The following is a 26,442-nucleotide window of genomic DNA, read 5'->3' as shown; positions in this document are numbered from 1 at the left end:
GCTCTGCTGCCATGATTGTGCTTCTCCTCCTGGGAATGCTGATGGCTCCACACGGCGGTAAGTAATGGTATTTGACTGTATTTCTGGCTTTGTATATATTTACTATGAACACTGGGGTTTCCCAGGTGGCGCTGGTGGTAAAGAATCCACCTGTCGGTGCTCAGGGGGGCTGGTGCACCGGGATGACCCTGGGGGATGGGATGGGGAGGAAGGTGGGAGGGGGATTCTGGATGGGGAACACATGTGTGCCCGTGTCTGATTCATGTCGATGTTTGGCAAAAACCACTACAATATTGTAAAGTAATTAGCCTCGAATTAAAATAAATTAATTAATTAAAAAAAAAGAATCCACCTGTCATGCAAGAGACGCAAAAGACTCATGTTCCATCAGAGACGCAAAAGACTCGTGTTCCATCCTTGGGTTGGAAATATTCCCTGGAGAAGGAAATGGCAATTCATTCCGGTATTCTGGTCTGGAAAATCCCATGGGCAGAGGAGCCAGTCGGGCTACAGTCCATGGGGTCACAAAGAGTGGGACACGACTGAACGCGCACACACGCAGACACGCATGAACCCTGGGCCGTCTTGCCAAATTCCATTTGATTTACTTATTATTTTTATCCTCTTGCCAAGTGAGTGATGGAAAGCAAACATTAGTGATAAGTTTGAGGGTTAATCCACATTTTGAGCATGGATGTGGGGGATGGGGGTTGAGGTGGGCACCAAGGAGAGCAAAGGGCAAGGGGACCAGTGAGCAAAGGCCTCTCCACCCAACAGTGCATCTCCTCCCCCGCGGTTCACAGCCGCTGGCCTTTGCTTTGCTGACTCCCTTGGAGTGTGATGGCCTCTTTGACCCGCGGTTGCTCCCTTGCCCCTTCAAACTAGATTGACTGGTTTGATCTCCTAGCAGCCCAAGGGACTCTCAAGAGTACATTCAAACCCTAAAGCCATCAAGTAAGCTCCTTGCTATGAAGAACCTAGACAGCGTATTAAAAAGCAGAAATATCACTTTGCCAACAAAGGTCCATATAGTCAAAACTATGGTTTTTCCAGTAGTCAAGTACAGATGCGAGAGTTGGGCCATAAAGAAAGTTGAGCACCGAATAATTGGTGCTTTTGAATTGTGGTGCTAGAGAAAACTCTTGAGAGTCCCTTGGACAGCAAGCAGATCAAACCTGTCAATTCTAAAGGAAATCAACCCTGAATATTCATTGGAAGGACTGATGCTGATGCTGAAGCTCCAGTACTTTGGCCACCTGATGTGAAGAGTGGACTCATTAGAAAAGACCCTGATGCTGGGAAAGACTGAGGGCAGGAGGAGAAGGGAACGACAGAGGATTAGATGGCTGGAGAGCATCATCAACTCAATAGACATAAATCTGAGCAAACTCGGGAGATAGTGAAGGACAGAGGAGCCTGCAGTCCTGAGGTCACAAGGAATTGGACACAACTTAGTGACTGAACAACAGAGGTCTTCCACCCTGTTGTCGTCTTCCCAAGCAACATTTATCAAAGTGCAGTTTCTAGACCAGCAACTTTCAAACCAGCTGGGGAGCTTATTAAAAATGTTTATTTCTGATACTTACTCTGGAGTAAGTCTGTGGGATCAGACCTGAGAGAGGGCACAAGGACCATAACTTTTACTGAGCTTGCATCCCAGGTGAGATTGATGCTGACAGTCTGGGGAAAACCCCTGTCCTCAACTATAAACTACTCAGGGTTTGGGGTCTTTTCTGTATCTGTTTTTATTTCCACCAATCCTTCATCTCAAGAAACTCCAAACAAACATGCCATGTAAGTTAAAATTATATGCTTCCTATGCAACAACAGCTTAAAGATAAGTCTCAAAATCTCCATCCCAAACCAGAAGACTACTCCCTTAAGACCAACCAATATAAAACACTGGGCCACCCTGGTCACTCCAGGCACTAGAAAAACAGGTGTAGAATCCAGCTGACCTGCATCCTCATCACTCTCCCGGCTGCCGCTTCCCCGCCCTCCCCGGCACGTGGGCAGTGCCTGTCTTTGCACTAACCTTGTTCTTCTCGTTTATAGGGGGCCACCCTCTTGACACCCCACACCTTCCACATGAGCTGCCTCTGGGACTCTCAGAAAATATCAGTAAGGATCCTTTGCTCTTTTCTTAGGAGACCTAGCTTGGTAGCAAGCTGTCTAGGATATTGGCAGAGAGACTGATCCCTTCTGAATATACTCTAGAGTCACTTACTGCTATGGCATTTGACGGTACAGTGATCTGAGTAAGACTCCAATGCGTCTCCCTCACAGTTAATTCTGGTGTCTGACCCACCATCAGGCTCTCCTTTGAGACAAAGCACTAAAAATTTTTATCGAGAGACACGGGTCAACTGGAAGGGGAAACCAGGTGAAGGAAGGAAATGGGCTAATCAATCAGGGTTACACGGTAATTGTATTGAAAGGACAAAAATAAAAAGGTGACGCATTGCAGGGCTCAGGTTATCAGAAAAGGGGATCTGTAGTTGTCCCTTGGAGAAGGGAAGGTTTTCCTGGCGCTGAGTTGTAAAGAGTTCTCAGGTGGGTTCTTATACAGGCATCGAATAGAGTACATAGCTGGTGAGGTTTACCCTGAACTAAGGGTTCGTTTCTGACCTTTCAGAGAGGTAACTGGAGTCAACCAAATTATTTGTGCACTAGCCCATGCAAGCTAAGTGACCAGTCCCGTCCAGACACATTCATGGCCTCTATCCAAATGGCACAACCCCCATGGGAAGTGCAATGCCCAGGAAGAGGTGTTCTTCAGGTAGATGTTTAGACTCACAAGCCACACTTGGCTTTTAGAAGGATTGAGGCCAGGAAGCACAGTGTGCCAACAGGCCATGCCAGCCACTCTTCTTTACCAGGAGAAGCCCTGGCATCGATCTACACGGCAGTCCAGGAGCTCCTAAGTAACAGCTCAGATACAAGGGCTCACCCGGAGCAGCCCCAGACCTGCCTTAACCTCGAAGCTGCATTCTCCATAGAAGTCAGTATACCTAGTAACCAGCTCATAGGTATAATTTCTAAAATGCCCAGAAGGGACGATGCCCAGTTCCAAAAGTCATCACGTTGATGGAGACCCAAAATGATGACTTCCTGCCAGGTGTTTGTAGTTTAGCTATAGTTTCTACCAGTCCAGACAGACCTCACCATCCAGGGGTCTTTTTCACCACTGAGCATTGTTGTGAAGGGCCGACTTGGAATTGGAAGTCTTTTCCATCATTGGAAAGGACCCTGATGCTGGGAAAGATTGGAGGCAGGAGGAGAAGGGGACAACAGAGGATGAGGTGGTTGGATGGCATCACCGACTCAATAGACATGAATTTGAGAAAACTCCAGGAGATGGTGAAGGACAGGGAAGCCTGGCATGCTGCAGTCCAAGGGGTCACAAAGAGTCAGACACTACTGAGCGACTGAACAACAACAACACAGCTCAATTTTTATCTTATTAGTTTTCCATGGCAACCTGCGTTACTAGAAATTTAGCCTAAGGTCAAATCTATTCTTAGAGAAGGAGTTTTACTCACTCTTCCTGAAGGGGGTGGACAGGGAAAGGAAAGGGGAGAACCCAACTCTAATGTATTATCTTTTCCTTCCACTTAGGTATGACTTTCTTCAATGGGATGTTTAAAAATGTAGAAGGTGTGGCCGAAATTTTTGGTGAGTTAAATCTGAACTTGCTTTTATCCCCTGGGTGTTAGGGCATGGGGTGTGTGTGGGGGGAAATCTAAGGAAATTAACAGAACTTGGGGGTCTGCCCTCTGAGCATGGCCTCCCCTGCAAGCTCTGAACAACGTGATCAAATTCTGATGTGAATGGCAGTGCCTTTTATCGTAGGGTGAGTCACTGAGGGACTAGGTGGTTTTGTTATCCTTTCTTCATTCTTACTGACCACAGCCTGGTCAGGAGGGGAATGGCATCCCTCTTTTCCAGGCAAAGGAGTTAAGGGAATTGCCCAGCCACACAACCAGAAGGGACAAGGTCTTTTCTGAGTCCAGAGCTTGGTCTTACACCGAAGTAGTTTTATGTTTCCTTCTCAACTAGTAAATATACATAAAGCTTGAGAAACATTCCGTGGATCAGTTCTGTATTCATTACGTGACTACAAATTGCACGATGCTGTGGATGCTGTGATGATTCCTAGCCTCGATAACTAAAAGTACCCAAAACAAGATTATAATATGATGGACACAAGCAAGGTGGCTCTGCATTGCCTATTAGATTAGACTATGCTAGGTTTAAAAGTGCACTTAAAATGTATAAATGACTGAGTGCAGGTCTTGAATGAAAATGCATGTTTCCATAAACACACACACACACACACTCACACACATAAACCCCAGATGGACTTTTCCCATCAACGTAAAACCTTTTATCATGTTTCTGATTAGACTGTGTGGAAACAAAACACGGGTAGGGAAGTTTGAATGAGGTAGGAAGAAACTAGCAGAGCAGTGAACAGTTAAGGTGGATGTGATCCTCACAACTTTGGATCTCCCCCAAAAGACAGCTGAGCACCGAAGAATTTATGCTTTTGAACTGTGGTGTTGGAGAAGACTCTTGAGAGTCCCTTGGACTGCAAGGACATCCAGCCAGTCCATCCTAAAGGAAATCAGTACTGAATATTCAGTGGAAGGACTGATGCTGGAGCTGAAACTCCAATACTCTGGCCACCTGATAGGAAGAACTGACTCATTGGAAAAGATCCTGATGCTGGGAAAGATTGAAGGTGGGAGAAAAAGGGGACGACAGAGGATGAGATGGTTGGATGGCATCACTGACTTGATGGACATGAGTTTGAATAGGCTCCGGGAGTTAGTGATGGACAGGGAAGCCTGGTGTGCTGCAGTCCATGGGGTCATAAAGAGTCAGACACGACTGAGTGACTGAACTGAATTGAACCTCTTTTTGATCACCCTGTGCATTTAAATTGGTGCTGTGGGATCATCTCATTAAGTATGTAACAATCCTCCAGGCAGAGAGAGTGAGCATGAGATATAGAGTCATAAAGTTGGATGCTGTTTGCTTGCCAGTTACGTTTGCAAGAGCATTTTGTTTAGGGCAAGTCATCATTGCTGGTGGATACCTCAGGCATGTCTCTGACCTTTGGTTTTTTTTCCTGTGAAAGGGAGGTGACAGAATAGGATCTGTCTTTCAGAATGAACAAGACATTTATGGGATCGTTGACCATGAAAGCCTTTCATAGCATTACTCACTCTATCAATTTTAACTATTGTGCTATTTAAAGCATCTAACTGTTTTTGGCACATAACAGGTAACCCCAGATTATTAGTGTCTATACTCCTTTTTTTTCCTCAGGCTGATTTATAGTTCTTTTGGGATCCATTTAGTATCATTTTGGGATCTATAGTATCATTTGGGATCCATTCAGGAAACTAATAGGAACTTAAATAATAAAGACATTTAATGATCTCACATAAGCCTTCTGAAGGCACAAGGACTGATGCAGTAGCGCAGCACTGGCATCTGAGACCCAGCAGGCTCATTTTATCTTGCCTCACTGCTCCCTTGGACATAATAGTTTTTCAGCTTTAGATATGGGGCCTCATGGTTGCAAAGTGGTTGCTGCAGTTCTAGCCCAGTATATCCTCACCACCTTCAAGGAAGGAGAAAATTGTAGGTCAGAAAGGCCCTCTTCTATGTCTTTATGCTTTATTAGGAAAGGAATATGTCTCCAAAGCTTCTAACAGACTACCCCTGAAGTTTTTTGGGTCATACATGGTTTTCATGGCCAGCCCTAGACTAACCTTATCACAGAAGCGTGAGATTACCATGATGAGCTGAGAATGATTATTAAACATCCCTAGGGACTTCGGAAGGAGGCTCACCTTCCTTGAGTACTTTTCAGGTTTGTTGGTAAGGCAGAAGGATGAAAGGCCATTGGGGGGCAACCAACGGGGACCGCAGCTTGTAAACCTGCCTCCCTTCAATGGTCAAGAAGTCCTGAGTATGCAGTGGGTGCTTAGTAGGTGAGGAGGTTCTATCCCCCTGAAAAGGGGGCTCCCTCCTCAACTCTGGCTCCCGGTGAGCCCTGCTCCCCTCCCCCAGACTGCCTGGGCTCCCACTTCACCTGGCTGCAGGCCGTCTTCACCAACTTCCCCGCGCTGCTCCAGTTCGTGAATGGTATGAGGTGCGTGGCTGGGCTCTGCCCCCGGGACTTCGAAGACTATGGCTGTGCCTGCAGGTTTGAGATGGAAGGGCTGCCTGTGGACCAGTCTGACAGGTGAGCAAGACCAAAGGTGAGCTTGTGGAGGCCCGGCTGAGCTTTGGGCAGAGCACAGGTGCAGAAGGCTCCCTGGTCCCTGCTTCTGTGTGCAGGTGTATGTGGGCATGTGCAGCACAATTTAAAATCTTAGAAGCATTCAGCGTCAGCAAGGATACGGCAAAGAGCTGCTGGTAGCAGGAGGTCAGTTAGGACAATGTGTTGGTATCTGTTAGAGTTTGGGGGCTTCCCTGATGGCTCAGCGGGGAAGAATCTGCCTGCAATGCAGGAGACTCAGGAAGCTTGAGTTGGATCCCTGGGTTGGGAAGATGCCCTAGAGCAGGAAATGGCAGCTCATTCCAGTATTCTTGCCTGAAAACCCCAAGGACAGAGGAGCCTGATGGGGTCACAAAGTCCATGGAGTCACAAAGAGTCAGACACGACTGAGCGACTGAGGCTGCACACATGTTAGAGTTTTAAGCAGATCACCTATAAGCCAGTAATTCCCATGTTCTGTTCCTTAGGGACCTGACCTTGGGCAAATTATTTTACTTCCTTGTGTTCCAGTTTATTTACCTATTAAATGGAGGTAATAAAAACACCTACCTCATAGTTATTATTTAGGATTACACGACCAAATACAAGCTAATGTGATGGAATTCTGCCTGACTTATTGTTTTCAAGGGTTATTAGTGATTGATAACAACAGCAACAAGATTAGTAGTGCTGTGTTAGTAGTGATGATAGTTGTAGTGATATAACAATATTAGTAGTAACAGCTGTTGTAGTAGCTACAGTAGTATTAATAGTAATAGCAGTGACAGCAACAGAAGCAGTACTAGTGAACCTGTGATGGTGTTGGTGTTAGTAGTAGTAGTAACAATGGTAGTAGAACAGTTGCTGTAGTAGCTGTAGTAATAGTAACAGTAGTAGCAATAGCTGCAGTACTGCTATTAGGGTTTAGGGGTTGGGCTAGTAATAGTAGTAGTAACATTAGTAGTACTAGAGGTAGTAGTAGTAGTATTTAAAGTAGTAAGAGAAGTAGAAGTAGTAGAAGTACTACTACCAGTAGTAGTAGTTATAGCAGTAATTGGAGCCATAGTAACTGCAGCAGTGTGGAAGTCTCGCCTTTACTCTGGGACCGTGTCCACACCTCACTGGTATTATGCATGCATGCTAAGTCACTTCAGTCGTGTCCGACTCTTTGTGATCCTTTGGGCCCTTTGGACCCTTCCAGGAGCCTCTGTCTATGGGATTCTCCAGGCAAGAATACTGGAGTGGGTTGCCACATCCTCTTCTAAGGGATCTTCCCAACCCAGGATTTGAACCTGCGTCTCTTATGTCTCCTGCACTAGCAGGTGGGTTCCTTTCCACTGGTGCCACCTGGGGATTCCCACTGGTACTATGTTTGTGCCCAAATCCAGTGTGATGGAGTGTGCGCCTTCATCCACACAGACTCCCAGAAGGTAGGGAAGGATTCCCATGGGTGTAAGTTGTTTCTGGACCAGAGGGCAGTCTTCCATCCCTGGGACCACAAGCCAGCTCATTGACATTCAGAAAGGGAGAAACTGATTCCATTCGGGGCATGGTGCCAGGACCGTTTCTGGGAACATGTTTTTCTTTCAGGTCCTCTCTTGCCACTTCTTTTAGTTATTAAAATACTGAGCAGACCTAGAAGTCAAAAAAATAAAGCAGCAATTCATCACTGTGTTAATGATCAAAGCGTTGATGGCCGAAACTGGCAGCATGCTGCGTCACACCCAATTTCAGTGACTTTACACGGTGCAATTGATGGAGGTGGGAGTTTCCAGACTTCTGGGATACAGATTATTTCCACCTTGAACTTGCTTGCCAGACCCCAAAAATAATTGCTGTAGTTTTATTGAGTGTTTACCACGTGGTAGGGTCTGTATTGACATTCTATTGACCTTAACAGATTTCTATAAGTTAGGTAGTGTCAGAAACGGCAGCCTGCCCAAGGCCATCAGCTGCCTGTGTGTTTTTTCTTCTTTGCGTCTGGCTCCACTGTCCTCCTGCTTGCACTGCAAGAGCCACCTGACTTAGCTGTTTGGTGTCAGCCTCTCTCTGTGATCAACCTTGACCTTGGCAAGTTACAGAGCTCCATGTGTCTCAGTTTTCACATATGTAAATGCTGATAGCTATGATAGCACCCGCTGCATAGGCAGCACAACTCAAATTCAAGCATGTGTGTGTGTGCGCACACTAAGGACTGAAACAGGTCACTGCCAGGAACCATCCGGGGACACTGAATGATGGTGTGCTGCCTGCCCGTGGTCTAACCCACGCTCTCATTCCGACCCTTCCTGCCGCAGCTGCTGCTTCCAGCATCGCAGGTGCTACGAGGAGGCTGCTGAGATGGACTGTCTGCAAGACCCTGCCAAGCTTAGCACGGATGTCAACTGCATCAGCAAGAGTATCTCGTGTGGTGAGCGTCTCCAGGTGTCTCAGGAGACTGGGCTGAGAAACGACAGTTCAGAGACTCCAGGCCCAGGCTCCCAGGGTCCACCCTCATCATCGTCACCACTGCCTGCATCGCTGTGGATAGTTACAGCCCCATCAGATCTGTGGCTGTGGGTACTTACAGCCCCGTCAGATCTGTGGCAGCTGCACCTTGTAGGCAGTAGAGGCCCACTGCATGCTTTCTGAATTGAAACAACAGTTGCTCAGCAGATTATTTGATTTACAATGCTATGCTTGTACCAACCCTGGAAGCTTGGGGAGGGCAAATAGTTTGCTACTTAGGCATTGTGGATTTCAGGGAGGGAGTACCCTGACCTTCTACTTAACAACTTTGATCCTCAAAAGGGGGAGGACAGAACCTGCTTCAGAGATTTGTTATAAACATTAAGTAATGCTTAAAATGTTACATTTACAATTTTTAAACAGTGTTAAATGTCAAACAATATGGAGACTGGCATCTGTTGAGAATGCAATGATGGTGGAAGTGGAGGCAGACGCCATGATGGATGAATAAGGCTGGGGTGCCTGTTTACAAGAATCAGACACTTGTATGTTCAAGTCTTAGCTCTCCACCTTACCTGCTGTGTGACTCTAGGAATTTTACTTCATGTCTCTGAACAATCCTGGCAGAAGAAGTAGAGTAGGCCAAAGCAGAGAGGGAAGAGGACCATGGCAAGATGGGGTACTGTATTAGAGCCAGCCTTTTTGAGTGACTGTTACAAGTCGTGGATAGTATACACAGCAACTCTGGTCGTCCTAACAACTCTGTTAGACGGGGGTCGTCATCCCCAGTGTTCAGATAAGGACAGAAAGACTCAGAGAAATTAAATAATAACTCTCCCAAAGTCACATAGCTGCCAAGTGGCAAAGCCAGAGTTTGAACCCAGGTTTGACTGGCCCCTCAGTCCAAGTAATGTCAACTGGCAGGAGTCTGGAGCATCAGGAAGGGTGTAAATCACTAGGTGAGGAGCACAGTGAACCAGGGAACCATGGCTCATTTGCTCATTCACCCAACACTTACACACTGAGCACCCCACCAAGTGCAAGGTAATCACCTACATGTTGGCGGTGCCCTGACCTGGGGTTTCCTCTTGCTGTCAGACACTGGAAACGTCAGAAAGGAACCGTATGATACGTTAAGAAGGGCTAAGATCTGGGGAGGAAAATACATCAGAGGAAAAGCACAGAGAGGCCTGGGGAGGGGGGTCCTGTTTAAATAAGAAAGTCGGCTGAACCCTCCCTGTGAAGACGGCAGTTGCGTGAAGACCGAGAGGAGGGGGAAGCCGCCTGTGGCTTCTCAGGAGAACAGCAGATGGAGCAAGTGGCCCGCGGCAGACCTGGGCTCCAGGGGCCTGGTGTGTCAGGAACGAGGGGGACAGCAGGTCAGAAGTGGGGTGACAAGGGAGGAGTGAAAGGAGGTGAGGTCTGAGAAGGAACAAGAGGTAGTGGTGTTTACTTTGAGTGAAGACGTTGATGGAGGATTCTGAACACACACACAGAAAGGCATGGTTTGACCTGAGCCCTAAAGACTCTTCTGGCCCCTCAGTGGTGAGAAGAGGCTGGGCAACAGGGGAGGAGGCGGGGGGCCTAGTGAGGCCTCTGCTGTAAGCCAGGCAGGATGGGGGTTTGGAGAGCAGGTGGGGGTGCATTGTTGCTATTGTTTAGTTGCTCAGTTGTATCTGACTCTTTGCCACCCGTGGGCTGTAGCCCACCAGGCTCCTCTGTCCATGGGATTCCTCAGGCAAGAATAGTGGAGTGGATTGCCATTCCCTTCTCCAGGAGATCGTCCCAACCTAGGAATCGAACCTGCATCCCCTGCGTTGGCAGGCAGATTCTTTACCACTGAGCTGCCAGGAATCATGTAGCCCAGGGCTACGTGATCAGATTCATATAGGTTGAAAGCAGAGCCGGTAGGGTGGCCTGGTGGATGGGGTGTGAGTGTGGGAGAAAAGTGCCTTTGGATCCCAGCCTGGACCACACAGCGGAAGGGACGGAGCCGTCGTGGATGAGCTGAAGAGAACCGCAAGAGAAGCAGGGCGGTGGAGGGCAAGTCAGCAGTCAGTTTGAGCATTTGCATCACCTCTTGGGATTCCCAGTGAGCTCTTCCCATCTGCTCTGTCCTTGCTCTGCATACAGAATCCAGGGACACCTGTGAGCACCTGCTGTGTACCTGCGATAAGGCTGCCATAGAGTGCTTGGCTCGGTCCAATATCAACTCTTCCCTGAACCTTCTGGACACGTCCTTCTGTCTGGTTCAGCCTCCAGGTAGGAAGACTCAGGCCTGGCGTCATTGCTGGGGCTGGTGATCTGGGGTGGGAGCTGGTCAGAGACCATCATCGCTGTGTTTCTTCAGATGCCCAAGTCCAGCGCCTTCTAACATCCCCAAACCCACTTCTCCAACATGCTTTCTTTTCAGAGACAGCCAGCAAGGAGGAGCTGCTGACCGTCCTGCCAAGAGGTAAGGCCTCTTTGGGAAGCCACTCTTGCTTGGACCACAGGGCCTTGGTTGCAGATGGGACTGGATGGATCAGGGTTAGGTTGGGGAGCTGGAGTGACCGGTGGCACTGAAGGCGTGTCCACCTCCCCCAGCTAGAGACACCATTGAAGTGTAAAGTGAAGTTGTTCAGTTGGGTCTGACTCTTTGCAACTCCATGGACTGTAGCCTACCAGGCTCCTCCATCCATGGGATTTTCCAGGCAAGAGTACTGAAGTGGGTTGCCGTTTCCTTCTCTAAGAAACACCGTTACTTCTGATAAATTCAGGACATAGCCAACATCAAATGGCCCTTGCTAGGTAGACAGGTGTGAATTTGATCTGGTTAGGATGAAGACCCCAGGTTCTTCCTCTCTGTCTATAGCTGTGAGCAGGACATAGTTCAGTGCTCAGATAGGGCAAGGCCCTTCCAGCCAGGTGACCTCCTGGTGGCTGAGGCCTCCTGGGGATAGACTGGCTGCCTCCCTCGTCTGTCCCCCAGAGCATGCGGCCCAAGGAGCCACCTGGGCTCAGGTGGGGACTCCCTAAAGAGGAGGTTGTTTTCTTTATGTCATTTTTCAGGACCAGGTGGGCTCTTCATAACTGTCTACTGAACAAAGCAAGGGATGGTTCTAAGTCTAAAACATGAGTCTTATGAAAAAAAGTGAGAGTTAAGTTTATGCATATCATTCCTTGTCTGCCAAATTTCCCACAATCTCTCAGTCCCAACCTCGTGGGTACCCAAGGATGGGAAGCTCAAGGTGCACCCTGGCCGAGCATCCTTCCTTTCCTGGGGCTGCAGTCTCTTTCTCAGAACTAGTCCTGCCGTGTTTGCTAAAGAGGAAGTTGGTGTGACTGTGTGTGCCATGGATGTGGGTGTGTCTGTGCCTATATGTGTGTGGATTTGTGTATGAGCATGTGTAGGCATGCGTGTGTGGACGTGTGTGTGGGTTGTGTATGCATGTGGTATCTCTGTGGACCTTCTGAGTCCAGCACCCTCTCTCTCTGCCATCCCATGTGAACAGCACTCTTCTCGGGTGGGGACCACGGTCCACAGCCACAAGCCTTCAGGGTTTGCAGCCCTTTGGTTGCAACAGCCTGTGACTGATGGTGTCACTTTCCCCACAAGAACCAGCACTGACTGGAGCCCCTCCTGAGCAGGGTCCCTGCTGGGCACCCCTATGTCCTGAGGTGGGGTGCAAGAGGCAGGATAAGCAGCCCCTCTGGGAACATCTTTGCCAGCCCCCTCCCTCCTCCCTTGCCCAGCCTGTCCTTGGAGACCCTTGGCACTTGCTTTCATCACCCATTGCTCCCAGGGTCTCTCTTTCTCCAGTGGTTCCTGTGGAGCCCACGGACTCCAGCCTGATGGCCATCTCAGGAGAAGGTGAGCACAGGGGACCGGTGGGGACCCCAAATACCTGTGTTTTGATGGTGCCATCTGCCTACTTGCTGAGATTGGCTACCTAAAATTCCCCCTGCCTGGGCTTGCAGTGGAACCACCTCAGGAACATTCCAGAGTCCCCCCTACTTCCTTTTGACCCACAGATCTCTTTTCTACTTGCTCAGCTTTCTCCCACAACTCCTAGTCCCATCTCAGGAGAATTACCAATTAAAACACAGGACCCACACCCTTGACCATCTGACCTTGAACTTCAGATGAACAATGAATGCTGTGTTCATATAAGTGTGTCCCAGAATTTGCATGAGCCCTACTTCTACTAAAAAGATATTTATTGTTCATGGGAAATCCAAATGTAACTGGGCTTCCTGGCTTTTTATTTGCTAAATCTGGCAACTCATCACCGCGGGGACAGCCCACTGCATACCCGCTGCCTACAGGTTTGCATCTAGTTCTCTTTTGCTGCTGCTGCTGCTGCTTCTGCAAGGTTAGAAGCAGAGGCTCATGGGCTCATCCCGTGGCTATCCTCCATGTCCAAGGCCATGTCATCCCCAACAGCTCCCAGATAGCCCGTGCCTTGGATTCCTGGTCCTGAGAAAAGAGGAGAGGGCACCAACACCAAACCAAAGCTCCACCATATGCCCTGCCCCTAAGCAGCCGCCACACCCAGTGTGACTGGCAGTGGCCACGTCCCTTCGAAACTGAGGATAATGGGACTTTCTTGGCTGCCCAGTGTTTAAGACTCCAAGGTCCCGATGCACTTGTTCAATCCTCAGTTGAAGAACTAAGGTCTTCCATTACTGAACAGCATGGCCAAAAGCAAACAAAAAAAGAATAAATAAAAAAATTGAGCATAAGCTACGGGTTTCCTGGCCCCACCAGACAATCACAGAATCACCCCCAATTCATACATTTTCCACTTTCTTCAACCAGAATCCTTACTCCCCTTGTGGCATGACCCTGGGAAAGACTCAAAGTAAATAAGGTTCCTCAAGGAGTCTGGAGTCTAAGTAGAGGAAGAGGGTGGATGCACTCACATCTTTGCCCCCAACACACACTCAACACCTTCACACCCACGACCTCAGCAGTGTTCACAAATGCCCTCCGAGGAGGAAGCCTTAATGTGGGCTCAAAAGTCAATCACATGAGTGCCGATGGGACAGTTTGTAAGAGTTTGCAGCTGTTCTCACCATTATGGGGTGAAATTATGTTTTAGAGTTAGGCAGATTTGGGGTGGATTCCTGACTCTCCTATTTTTCAGCTATGTGACTTGGGGAGCATGGTTTAACCTCTCTAAATTTCACTTTGCATAGAAATCAGCTTTTTTTTTTTCAGGTTAAGAGCTAGATAGTAAATATTTTAGACTTGGGGGCAAGAAGATCTTTTTCACAACTACTCAACTCTACCATTGCCGCAGGAAAGCAGCCACAGACAGTCTGTAACTGGATGGGTGTGGTTGTGGTGCCAATAAAGCTTTATTGACAAAAATGAGCCGAGGGCCGGGTCATAGTTTACCAATCCCTGGAAAAGGCTGACTGTTCCTATTCTTTGGGGAGACAGAAGAATTCAATGAGACAGAGCACGGGAAGATTCTGGGCCAGCATCTTGTTCCAAAAATTCTAATGTGGCTACAAAAAAAGCACACACAATGTCAAACCACAAGCAGGATACTGGGAGACTGAAACTATGTAACCTCATTTAATGCTCATACAATTCTATGAAATAATTACTATAATCTCCATATTCAGATGGCATATTGAGATGGAGAGAAGCTGTCGAAACCCAGAGTTAGTGGGAGGGTTGAGATTTGAAGATGCCGCTTCCTCCATCCTTGCTTTTAGACCTACGTTTCCTCTTAAGCTGCCTTCCCAGACAAAGCCATTCCAACCAGGGAAAATAATGGCTGTTTCTCCCAGAGTGGTCATTTGCTGGTCTTTCTGTCTAAACACAAGATGGCCCTTATCTGGCCTTTTATCCACTGAGCTGAGAAATAATGGAGCCACAACACCCAGACAGAGTCCCTGATCAGATTGCCATGGGTCTTCTCTCCTCTGCCCGGCTAAGGTGCTGAGCTGGGTTGGTAATTGAGATTTGATGATTTCTTTTCACAGTGGCATCTGAGACCAGAGCTGACCAACTGATCATGCTCTCCAGGACAAGTAAGCAGAAGGGACTTCAGAGGAGGGCACCTAATAGAAAATGCCATCTCGGTATTTGTGCTGAGTTCTGGTGACCGACTTCCCAGGTGGCTCAGTGGTAAAGAATCCCTGCCAGTGCAGGAGACATGGGTTTGATCCCTGCATCAGGAAGATCCCCTGGAGTAGGAACTGGCAACCCACTCTAGTATTCTTGCCTGGAAAATCCCATGGACAGAGGAGAGAAGGGTGGGCGACAGTCCATGGGGTCACAAAGAGTCAGACACAACCGAGTGTGCACACACACACACTCACACCAGTGACCACTATTTGACAGAGTCTGGAGTGAGTATTATTATGCCCATTCTGCAGATTATATAGGAAACCAAGACTCTGGGATATTAAAAACTCTAAGTCATTCTAGCCTTGATTTCTGGACTGCTTTCTAACCCCAGACTTCAGAATGTAAGATTTGTCTTCTTCCTGTTATATAGTTGTGATTTCACAGAGAACAAAGTCTTATCTAAAAATAGATGGGCAAGACGTCATCAAGAGAATTAACCTATTTACTTTGTTCGTGGTGATTAACAACCATGGCTCTATTTTTTAAAATATTTACTTATCTATTTATTTGTCCCTTGGGAAGTGACCGGGGGCAGAGCAAGGAGCACGTGGCCTCCTGCGCCCAGGGGATGGGAGCCGCCTCTGGACACTAAGATGGGACAGACTGGAGTTAATGCTCACTCCCTGTCTCTCCCTTGGGGACAGAACCAGGTGGAGACCAGGAAGGCATGGAGGACTCTGGGACCACGCCTTCTCCAGGTAGGCATGCTCAGCTTCTCCCCTCTTTGCGTATGTTGTTGTCCCCTGTACATTTATCGTGTGCTCCCCAAAATGAGAGAACTCACTGAAGCCAATTTACTTTCAAATCCCCTCCTCTACAAAAATTACCCCCTTTACCAAAAAATAGACAAAATGAAATCAAAAGATCCATTAATAGGAAGATACAGAAACCTACCTGCTAAAGAGATGCATTTAGGAAAAAATACAGAAAACTATACTTGGTTGTCTATTTAAATTCACAGAATACAAATAGCTACTTTTAATATTTGAAGATGTTTTCTTCCAGTCTCTACCCAACCCAGAGTAAGCACATCCGTAACATAAACAAAATGAATTTGAGATCGCTTGGCAGCTACGGTTTCACAGTCTGAGTTGTATCACTTCATACAATGAGGTGATATTCACCTGACATGAAGTATTTTTCTGTAACATGGTTTTTACAGGCTGTGCAACAGTTCCTTATGTGGAATCCTATAATTTATTTAACCAATTATTTCTAACATGTGTTATTATAAATAATAGATACATACTTTCTTTATGCCTATGCACTTCTGATTAATTTGTCAGGATAAATACCTAGAAGTTGAATTGCTGTATAAAAGATGTAATCATTTCAGGGCTTTCAACATGTCGCCATATTGCCCTGGAGAAAAACTGAATCAATTTACACTCACAGGTGCATTCCAGTGGCCAATAGTGGGTACTATTTAAAAACAAGAGAACGAAAAACCTCTAGTTTTTAATAGAAAAAAATGGTAGCTCATTATTTTCCATTGTTTCCTCTGATTAAAATTAAACGTGGTGTTTTTTTTTTATACCTGAGCTGGGCTGGCCTCTCTCACCCTACGACCGCTTGTCCAGGCGTGGACTTTAGGATAAACTGAGCTCCACTTCAATTTGTGCAGAAGCGATGGGGCATTTTAAAGGCCGATGAGGGAGGAGGAAGGGGAAACTATTAGGAGCTCCCGCAGAGCCAGAAAAGTGGAAAATTCCAAAGAGAGGGTAGGAGCTGTTTTCTGAGACCTGTTCGGCAAGGTGGGTGTGGATGGAAAGCAGTGAATTCTCTTGACTGCCTTGCGCTTTCTTGGACCTTAAGGACCTTAAGGAAGACCAGAGCTGGGTCATCCCAGGGACAAGGCTTTCCTTGAGTGTTAGAAACCAGGCTAGGGTTTGTTTGGGCTTCCCTGCTGGCTCAGATGGTAAAGAATCTGCCTCAATGCAGGAGAGTGGGGTTCAGTCCCTGGGTCGGGAAGATTCCCCAGAGAAGGGAATGGCTACCCACTCCAGTATTCTTGTCTGGAGAGTCTCCATGGACAGAGGAGCCTGGTGGGCTACAGTCCATGGGGTCACAAAGAGTCAGACATGACTGAGTGACTAACACTAGAATTTGGTTAAGTCTCTTAGCGTGGGGAGTGCGGAGAGCTTGCAGTGCTCATGGGCTAAGGTCGAGCGAGGGCTCAGAGGGGCCTGACTGAAGTTTGGTCAGGGAGAGTCTTTGTCTGTTTCCAGCTCTCTGGAATGTGGTAGAAAGTCACCATTTAATGGGTTTCCACTTGTGGGGCTGGAGAACTGAACAGGATGCTAACTTTAGGAGGCTGAGGTTATGACAAGGTTCCTGAAGGGCTGCTTCTAACCCATCAGGACCAGAGTGTTGAGCAAGCAGAGACAGGGGCCTGGATGTATGAATAAAACCAATATGGCGCGTCTGGAGAAGGACTGCAAGTTAGAGGTCCAGGCCTTAGCCTGAGCTCTGGGGACTGAGCCTAGGTCAGTGGACAAGTGGGGCAGAGCCTCCTGACACTCCCTTGGTCTGGACCAGACTGGGCTGGAGATCTGGCCTGGGGCTGGAGACCTTCCTGCCTGCAGCCAAGGGGGCAGGTGGGACTGATATATGACAGCGAAGGGAGGTCCAGGAAGCAGGACCACATCGCTGGCAGCCTTGCCCGCGGTGGAAGGGACTTCGCACTTAATTCTGAGCATGAAGAGAGGCTAACGCGGTTTTGAAGAGTTTGAGGAAGAGTTTCGCTTGCCTGCGTGATTTTATACTGAGAACTGGCTTAATGTCTCCATCATTCTGTTTTCTCTTCACTTGTGAGCATCTTGGTGGCCTTTACTTGGCAGGTGCACGATAGTAAACGTAACACGCATATAGGCTTGAGAGCTTGTGAAGCTTCTTGCCCCCAAGATGTCATCCACATGTTCTAGCTTGGGCCCCAACAGTTTTAACGTCATCATGGAAAATTTGGAAATTCTCACGTAGCAGCCGAGGATCACTGAGGTTCTGCCCTGGCTGTCTGCAGACCCAGTCTGAGAAGACTCTCTCTCCTGATGCTTTGTCTGAATTTGGCCTTGAGCATGTGTCCATCTGCAAATCTCTTCTCAAACCACTTTTTTTTAATTTAATTTTTTATTCTTTTTAACATCAAAAAACATTTTGTACTGGGGTGTAGCCCATTAACAATGTTGTAATAGTTTCAGGTGAACAGGGAAGGGACATACATATACATGTGTTCATTCTCCACCCAGCCCTCCTCCCATCCAGGCTGTCACATAACATTGAGCAGAGTTCCAGGTGCTATGTAATAGGTTTTTGTTGGTTATTCATTTTAAATATGTGCACATGACCTTCCCAAAGTCCTTAACTTCCCTCGAATCACTTGTTGAATATGGACCATAAAGACATGTGTTTTCAGGGTCTGCAGAAATTGTTGCCACAGAGAAAGGTGTAACCGTCGTCCCCGCTGGCATTAAATCTTTGGGGTTGGCTGTATCGTCCATCAAAAGCGGTCCCGAGGAGACATCTAGAAAAGGTGAGCAGAAGCAGAGCAGTGTCTGTCCTCTCCCGGTCTTAAGATCCTCTTATGAGTGGGGTGGTTCTTCAAGGCCCTTGCTGCTGCTGCTGCTAAGTCGCTTCAGTCGTGTCCGACTCTGTGCGACCCCATTGACGGCGGCCCACCAGGCTCCGCCTGGGATTCTCCAGGCAGGAACACTGGAGTGGGTTGCCATTTCCTTCTCCAATGCGTGAAAGTAAAAAGTGAAAGTGAAGTCGCTCAGTCGTGTGCGACTCTTAGCGACCCCATGGACTGTAGCCCACCAGGCTCCTCCATCCATGGGATTTTCCAGGCAAGAATTCAAGGCCCTTAGGTCACCGTAAGGCACTGTGACCATCCCACTTGGTGCCACTAGAGGGCGCCATCTCTCCTGCATGAGCACCTTTAGTCATCAGCTGCTGGAGGCTGAACCGGGAAAGGAACCGCTGACGGAGGGCTCTTGTCGCTCTTACCGGCTAAGAAAGAAGGAGCTCGGCATCGTCTGCACCGTGGTTTGCTGGAAAGAATGAAACACTTGGGTTTTGATGGTCCTCCTCCTTGGCTCTCCTTTCTCAGGCGCCTTAGCAAAGGCCCCGCACCTGCAAGGAGCCACAGCTGGTGGGACACACACGGGGGACTGGGCTCATTCCTGGGCAAGACACTGGCAAGGCGCTGCTCAGGCCTCTGGGCTTTGTGGTCCTTCCCCCTTTGAACTTATGACGATGGGGTGTGCAAGGACGATGGGTTTTGCTTGGCTTAGCCCAAGTTGCAGGGCGAGGAGGAGGGGAGGGGAGAAGGAGGGCAGAGAGAGACAGAAATGAGAGTCCTGTTTCTCAGCCTGTGACAGGCTCACCATCCTGCATCCGGGCAGCGGGGACCACACACGGGTGAGGTCGCAGCTTGGAGAGATGCTTTTCTGTCTGACATCCCGGTGCCCCGAGGACTTTGAAGCCTACGGCTGTTACTGTGGGCAGGAAGGACAAGGCGAGCCGAGGGATGCCCTGGACAGGTACGTGGGTCATCGCTTCAGGCTCACAGTGTTGCATTACCGCGCTCAGCGGGGCTTGTTGCCATGACAAACCCTTTGTCCTGATGAGCAGCAGAGGCTCCGAGACTGACTTGTTTGAGGTCATTCAGCCATGAAGGGACAGAGCCAGACAGATTCAGATCTTTTGATATGGGAGTCTAGAGTTCCCACACAAGTACTACCCAGCTGCTCTAAAAGGGTTGATCTGCAAAGACACCTCAGAAAAACCCCCAATATGCCTATTTAAACAATGAGTAACGTGTAGAATTGGGTTTCCTACGTGGCTCAGTGATAAAGAATCCACTTACCAATGCAGGAGATGTGGGTTTGATTCCTGGGTCAGGAAGATCCCCTGGAGGAGGAGATGGCAACCCACTCCAGTATTCATGCCTGGAAAATTCCATGGACAGAGGAGCCTGGTGGGCTACACAGTCCATGGGGTCACAGAATGAGACACCACTTAGGCACTAAACAGCAACAACAGCAACATGTAGAATTGGGGTCTTCAGTTCATTTGCTCTGCAACAGGACACGTTGAAGTGAGCTTCTCGACAACTTTTAAGTTTAATTGTCAAATTTTGTACCTACTGCTCTTGGAAGAACTTCCACTGACCTCATGCATTGATTAATTTATTCATTCATTAATATAGGCATTCGGCCTGCGTTTGTTGTGCTTCTGCTCTGTGTCTGGCACTGTGCTAGGTGGTAGAGACATATAAAGGACTAAACTTAAACAAAGCAGATCACAACAAATTGCCTCTGGAGCTTGCAGTGAGAGATACGGACAATTCAACAAAACACCACACACTATAACATATGCGGTTAGGACACGGGGAAACAATGGGGGACTCAACCTGGAGATGAATTAGAGAAAGATTCTGAGAGTGGAACTGGTCGAGTTTAAAGGTTGATTGCACCTGAAGACCCACCTAGTTCATGGCCAGTTAGAGCTCTAGTGGAATGGTGTACACTGCCCACACCCTCCAATGGTGAAGTTGCCTAGGGAGGATTGGAAACTATATCACAAGTTTCCTTGGACTTGGGGGGACACTGAGGGAGATTGTGAGGCTTTATGGGGCCAGATGGGTGAGTCTAAAAAGCAAGATCACGATTCATCCCCATCTGTTTCCTGAGATCTTGCTCTTTGCTAGCCACTTCCTTAGAGGCAGTTCTTTACGCTCAGGATAGTTACTCTGTTCTCTTTTAAGGCTGGGGACATAGGGGATACCCTATGGATGTAGGATTAACTGTTCTGTTGTATAAAAGTTTGGAGGGAGTGTGTCACTGCTAGCCCACGTTGTACTTTTGTATATACTTAAAGTGGGACCTTTTCCTCAAGACTCTTTCTGTTACAAGATTATTGTAACAAATATGCAATCACGTATCTTTTCAGTCAACAGAGTCATGATAAAAATACAAAAAACTTTTTTTTACAATTACAAGATGCTTCCAGTGGATGGACCCTGCCTTCAATGTGGCATCCTGGTACAGTCCACAACCTGAGCACCCATACACGGTGGCCCTTGGTGTGTGTATCAGTCAGCCCTGTGTGCACTGGAAAGGAGGCGCTGACTACTGTCGCTACTACAGGGAGTGTGGGAGAACCAAGCCTGGAGGGAGTTCTGGGGGCAGCGGGGGCCTGGCAGTAAACGATTTCCTTGCTGTTAGGTGCTGTCTGTCCCATCACTGCTGCCTGGAGCAGGTGAGAAGACTGGGCTGTCTGCTCGAGAGGCTTCCTCAGTCGCCGGTGCTGTGCGTGGACGGTACCCCCGAGTGTAAGTGCTGCGGGCCAGCAAAGTGGGTTGTTTTTTCATTCAGCTCAGCATGGGGACCACAGCTCATCTGACAGATGCTTCCACAATCACTTGTTCACCTCTAATGTGACTTATTATGTACTCTGAGGCACACATTAGTACCCTTATTCCACTGAGGAGGAGACTCAAGTTCAAGAGGCCAAGTCAGCTGACCAAAGTCACTGAGCCTGTGAGAGCAGGTGGGGACTAACGTCACAACCCACACTTACCCAGTGCTTCCCACGTGCTCTTCTGAGTTCTGGAGTTTATCCTCACTCCAATTCTGTGAGGTAGCCCCACAAGCCTGCCCATTTTACAGATGAGGCAACTGAGGTCCAGGGTCACACAGGTAGGAAGAGGTCATAGAACTGGGGTTGGGACTGTGAAACCATAATTCCTCAGACCCAGAACTGAGTCTCCACTGTGCGAGTGGGTCTCTCTTCCTAAAAACAGAACCCTTTCCCCACGCGGTCTCCTGAAGAACCCCACAGAAAAGGGGAAGTGACTCCGGCTGCATGGAGGGGTGGGCCTGCGTCTCCACTCCTCCCAGTGGTGGAAGCCGGAGGCGCCTTTGTGGCCACTCAGGGTCTGGGGGGTGGCGGTGGAGCCGTCTGGAAAGAGCCCGGCCGCCGGGAGCCTCACTGTGCTGGGCTTGCTATAGGACTGACTTCGTCTACATATGACTGCTGCATCAGTGGGTGCAGCTCCCTTAGGCTTCACAGCTTAAAAGGAAATGGTCCCTGTTTCTCTCGAGAGCTGCGTCGGGGGGTGTCGCCCTCACTTTTTATCTGGGGAAGCCCCGAGCTGAGTGCCCCTCCCCCCCCCCGGAAACCCAGCCTTGGAGGGCCACATGCGCCTCTTGCCTCCGGGGAGCTCTGGGCTTTACATGTCACGCATTCAGTCATCCATTCATTCACTCACCTAACCATGTGCTTCTCCATAAAACCGCCACCAGGAATGAGGAACACCGTGAACAGACAGGGTCCCTGCCTTGAATCACTCACAGGCGGGAAGAGAGATAAGCAAAGGACTCGAGTCTTACTGGTACCACTCATAGGTAGTACAAGGGCCCAGGAGCACCGGAAAGGGGCTTTGAACCCGCGGAGTGCGGCAGCCAGGATGGGAGAACTTGGCAGAAGTAAGAAGGGGCAGTGAGGTGAGGTTTTTCAGAGGTTAACGGGTTCCCTGATGCCCATGCCCATGTGTGTTTTTAAAAAAGAAGTGGGGAGGGGAGGGGAGAGACAAGTTGTGGCATTCGGGGAACTCCTGAGTCTGGGAATGACACGTGGTTCTGTATTACGGGAACAGAAAGTGGAGGCGGTGGGACTGTGGTGGTGCAAGGTGAGGTAGAGAAGACAGGTAGCAGATCAGACACCCAAGGCTGAAAGCTGTATGCTTCGTCCTGTAGGCGGTGAGGGGCAGGGGTGGGGTTAGAGCCCTGAGTGACGGGATGAGATGATCACTGTTCTCGGGGATGCCGGCATGCCTCGGGGTCCCATCTGCTCAGCTTAAGGTGCCTGCATCGCTCTGGTCTCAGTGAACCCGGGAATGCTGTGGTGTCACTTGAACTCCTTGGGGGCTTCAGAGCCGGTTCCAACCCTCTGTGAGGGGTGAGCATGGTGTCCTGGAGCGGACGCAAGGGCCGGGGTATAAGAGCCGAACACCTTGGAGCGGTTCCGGGCCGTCCTCCGCGAGGGGCACGGGCTGAAGCGTGGAGCGGCTCTGGGGAACGGCCGCCGCCTCTGTCCGCTCTGCCCATCTGTTTCTCGTCTTTCTGCTCCCTGCTGTGGAGATGCCACAGCTGTGTCTGGGCTGACCGGAAGGCCCGTGTCGGAGATTTGGAGGGTCGGTGTGATGAAAAAAGTCTGGTTGATCTGGTTGATGGTACTTCATGGTAGTATCAGACAAAAAAGAAAATTAAACAGACCCAACAGACCCAGGAAGTCTTTGGGCGTCCCTGGTGGCTCAGACAGTAAAGAACCCACCTACAGTGCAGGAGATCTGGGTTCCACCCTTGGGTTGGGAAGATCCCCTGAAGTGAATGGCAACCCACTCCAGTATTCTTGCCTGGAGAATCCCATGCACAGAGGAGCCTGGTGGGCTACAGTCCCTGGGGTTGCAGAGTAGGACAAGACCAAGTGTCTAACACTAATATGTCTTTGAAAACCACAGACAAAGGTACCATTTGTAGAATGCTTGTCTATGTCTGAGCAACTTCAAACACATTCATTCTTTTGGATCACACAGATCTCTGTGCTCCACCCCGACTGCAGGCAACTGAAACAGTCAAGAAATAAAGTGGGGTCATCAGACTCAGCAAATAAAAATACAAATTGTAATATATATATATATATATATATATATATATATTTCTGCTGTGATAGAAAGAAGCATAGGGTGGGATTTGATGGGAGCCCACAGGAAAGACACCCCCTTTAAGCCGGCAAGGAGCGGAGGGGTTGCCAAGTCGTTTTGTGATGGACAAGTATGAATCAACCAGAAGGAGAAAGTTAAGAGTATTCCCAGTAGAGGAAGAAGGCAATGGCACCCCACTCCAGTACTCTTGCCTGGAAAATCCCATGGACAGAGGAGCCTGGTAGGCTGCAGACCATGGGGTCATGAAGAGTCGGACACGACTGAGCGACTTCACTTTCACTTTTCACTTTCACGCATTCGAGAAGGAAATGGTAACCCACTCCAGTGTTCTTGCCTGGAGAATCCCAGGGACAGGGGAGCCTGGTGGGCTGCCGTCTATGGGGTTACACAGAGTCGGACATGACTGAAGCGACTTAGCAGCAGCAGCAGTAGCCAGTAGAGGAAGCAGTGCATGCAGGGCCAAGAGGTTCAAGACAGAGGGAGGAGGCCAGGCCAGAGGGGGCGAGCGTCCCGCGGCGGCTCAGGCTGCTCCTCTGTCCTCGCCCCTCAGGTGTGGGGGGGAACCTGTGTGCGAAGCTGCTCTGCGCCTGTGACCTGTCAGCGGCCGAGTGCATGGCCTCTGCCTCCTACAACCAAAGCCTCCAGTCGGCAGGCAGACGCGAGTGCCGGGGCGACCGGCCGACCTGCGAGGGCGGCGGGCTTGCGGCTTCCGCCCCGGCCTCCAGCTCCGAGGAGGACAGCGAGGAGTCCTCGCCCCTCACGGAGGGCCTGAGAAGAACCAGAAGGTTCCTGGGGAAGCCGCTGGGTCTCGTGGGGACCAGGCCACCGTACGGCCCGAGATAGACGCCCAGAGGACCTGAGCAGCACACCCTGTGGATCAGCCCCTCCTGCTCCCGTAACCCCTCTGGGCCTGTCTCATCCTCCACGTCCTCAGCGGAGGCTCACAGTGCACTCTGTAGACCAGTCCCTCCTGCTCCCGTGATCTCTGGGCCCGTCTCATCTTACCCGTCCTCAGCAGGCCCTCACCCCACTGCTCACAGTGCAGGGAGACCCTTGCACACACACACTGGGACCTGTTTGTCAGTTCACGTGCGAGTGTGCCTTTGGAAAAGGCAGACAAGGGGTGGTTTGATGCTTCCTGGAGTGCACTGTGGACGCTCAATAAATATTCCAACCGTTTCTTTGTTTTAATCTTTTTGGCTGTGCCACGTGTCATGCAGGGTCTTAGTTTCCCGATCGGGGATTGAACCTGCAGCCCCTGCAATGGAAGTGCTTATTCTTAACCACTGGACTGCCAGGGAAGTTCCGTTTTTTGTTTTGAAGCAATGTTGTGGATACTGACAAATAGATTGCAAGAGTGAGATGAAAGAAGAATGGAGGGTGAGAGTATCTCCACTCCCTAACCACTGAAAGGTACTTTTCCTTCTATTAAAAAAAAGAAATATATATATATATATATATATGAAGGAGTGTAATCAATCTTATGAGATGACATGGGTCACCAGTAGCCCACCAAAGATGTATGCCAGGCTGATATGACAGCCTTTCTGGTATGTTGAGTGGCCACAGCTGCCACCATGAAAAAACAGATAACCCTGTCTTGGGTCTAGCAATATTGATTTAAAAACAATAGGGGATAATCCCAGTGGCTCTAAGTTTGGGGGATACAAATGCCCTTTTGGACACAGATGAATGTAATAGGAATTACAAAAAATTGAAACTGTATCATCTATTCTCCCACCCGCCCCATAGTTACTGAGATCTTACTGTGTATCAGGCAATAGGCAATGCCTCCAGAATCCCCCTCAGTATTTGATAAGGACACAGACTCTAAGTTCACACTGCATCCTTGGTTCTTGATTCCTGTAAATCATGTGGCCTGTGGTGACATGGTGCAGGGTCCCTGCCTGCTCCTCAGGTGGGAAAGCAGAGCCTTTGGAGTTAGTTCATGCTCGTGAGCTTCTCATGGTGTGGACTATCCTGGAGTCAACAGGGTTGAAAACCTTAGGAAATCAAAAGGTCGCGGTGCCAAGCCGACGGTTGATATCCTTTCCTGCCTTCCAGGGAGATCGCCGGATGGGTGCCTGCCGTCTCTGTGTTCCAAGTCTGTATGCTGTGTACAACTTTAGACAGGTAGTCCAGAATAAAGGTGGTTAGTGTCTTGGTTCACAAGACATGCAGGAACTCAAGGCATATGGCCAGTTGTCTTAACAAGGGCCTCACCTAATACTGTTGAGAAAATGGAAGTTTTCCAGTGGGAATGCCCTGATCTTCCTGCCACCAAAGCTACAGAATTATTGGTCGTCTTTGTCTTCCTTCTTGTTATGATGAAAAACAGGGTTCCTTATTCATATCAAAAGTCAATCCCTCCATGTCTCCTCTGCTCTGGGTTCAGTTACCCTATTGCCTTTTCCGGGGCTTGATTCCTACAAATAGTTCCTTTTTATTTCAGATCAGTTTATCCCTGAATAGCAAATAAGACCCTCTGCATAGCGAATGCAAGGATCATTCATGATAAACAGACTGAGTGCCTACTCTGTGCCACGCAGGCATGACACGACAAACCTCTTCTAAGTGATTCACTTACCCCTCAACAGATAACCTCTGAGGGGCAGAACCTAAGAGCTGCATTTTACAGACTTCAGAGCTCAAAGCTGAGCTACTTCCTGAAGGCCACTCGGCTAGGAAGTGGCAGTGTGGGATCTGAACCCAGAGCCTGGGCTCCCTGCTGCTGCACCGCACCCCTCAGGAAGACCCTGAAGCCCACAGGCTGTGGCGCACAGCTCCACGGGTGGCAGGAGAGTGGGCCAGGTGGCGGACGGTACTAGACCTATGCTTTTTGAGAGGAAGGCTTTGTGGGGTTATACA

General features: G+C 49.0%; 1 protein-coding gene across 1 annotated transcript; it reads left to right on the top strand.

The window, feature by feature from the left end:
• Positions 1–11: 11 nt before the first annotated feature.
• OC90 (otoconin 90) lies at positions 12–24,747 on the top strand. Its single transcript, XM_086335659.1, has 13 exons — positions 12–57; positions 2,056–2,121; positions 3,619–3,675; positions 6,085–6,259; positions 8,572–8,684; positions 10,856–10,984; positions 11,136–11,177; positions 12,525–12,575; positions 15,494–15,547; positions 18,262–18,378; positions 19,216–19,387; positions 21,074–21,180; positions 24,125–24,747. Exons 1-13 carry the CDS (start codon positions 12–14, stop codon positions 24,415–24,417), a joined length of 1,422 nt encoding a protein of 473 aa, XP_086191785.1. The 3' UTR covers positions 24,418–24,747.
• Positions 24,748–26,442: the final 1,695 nt, after the last annotated feature.

The sequence above is a fragment of the Bos grunniens genome, chromosome 14 (assembly GCF_055505025.1).
Source record: "Bos grunniens cultivar Pamir isolate PY7600 chromosome 14, Bosgru_T2T1.0, whole genome shotgun sequence".
Taxonomy (NCBI): Eukaryota; Metazoa; Chordata; class Mammalia; order Artiodactyla; family Bovidae; genus Bos; species Bos grunniens.
Note: the sequence above shows the minus strand (reverse complement) of the source record. Positions and strands in the feature narration are given on the sequence as shown.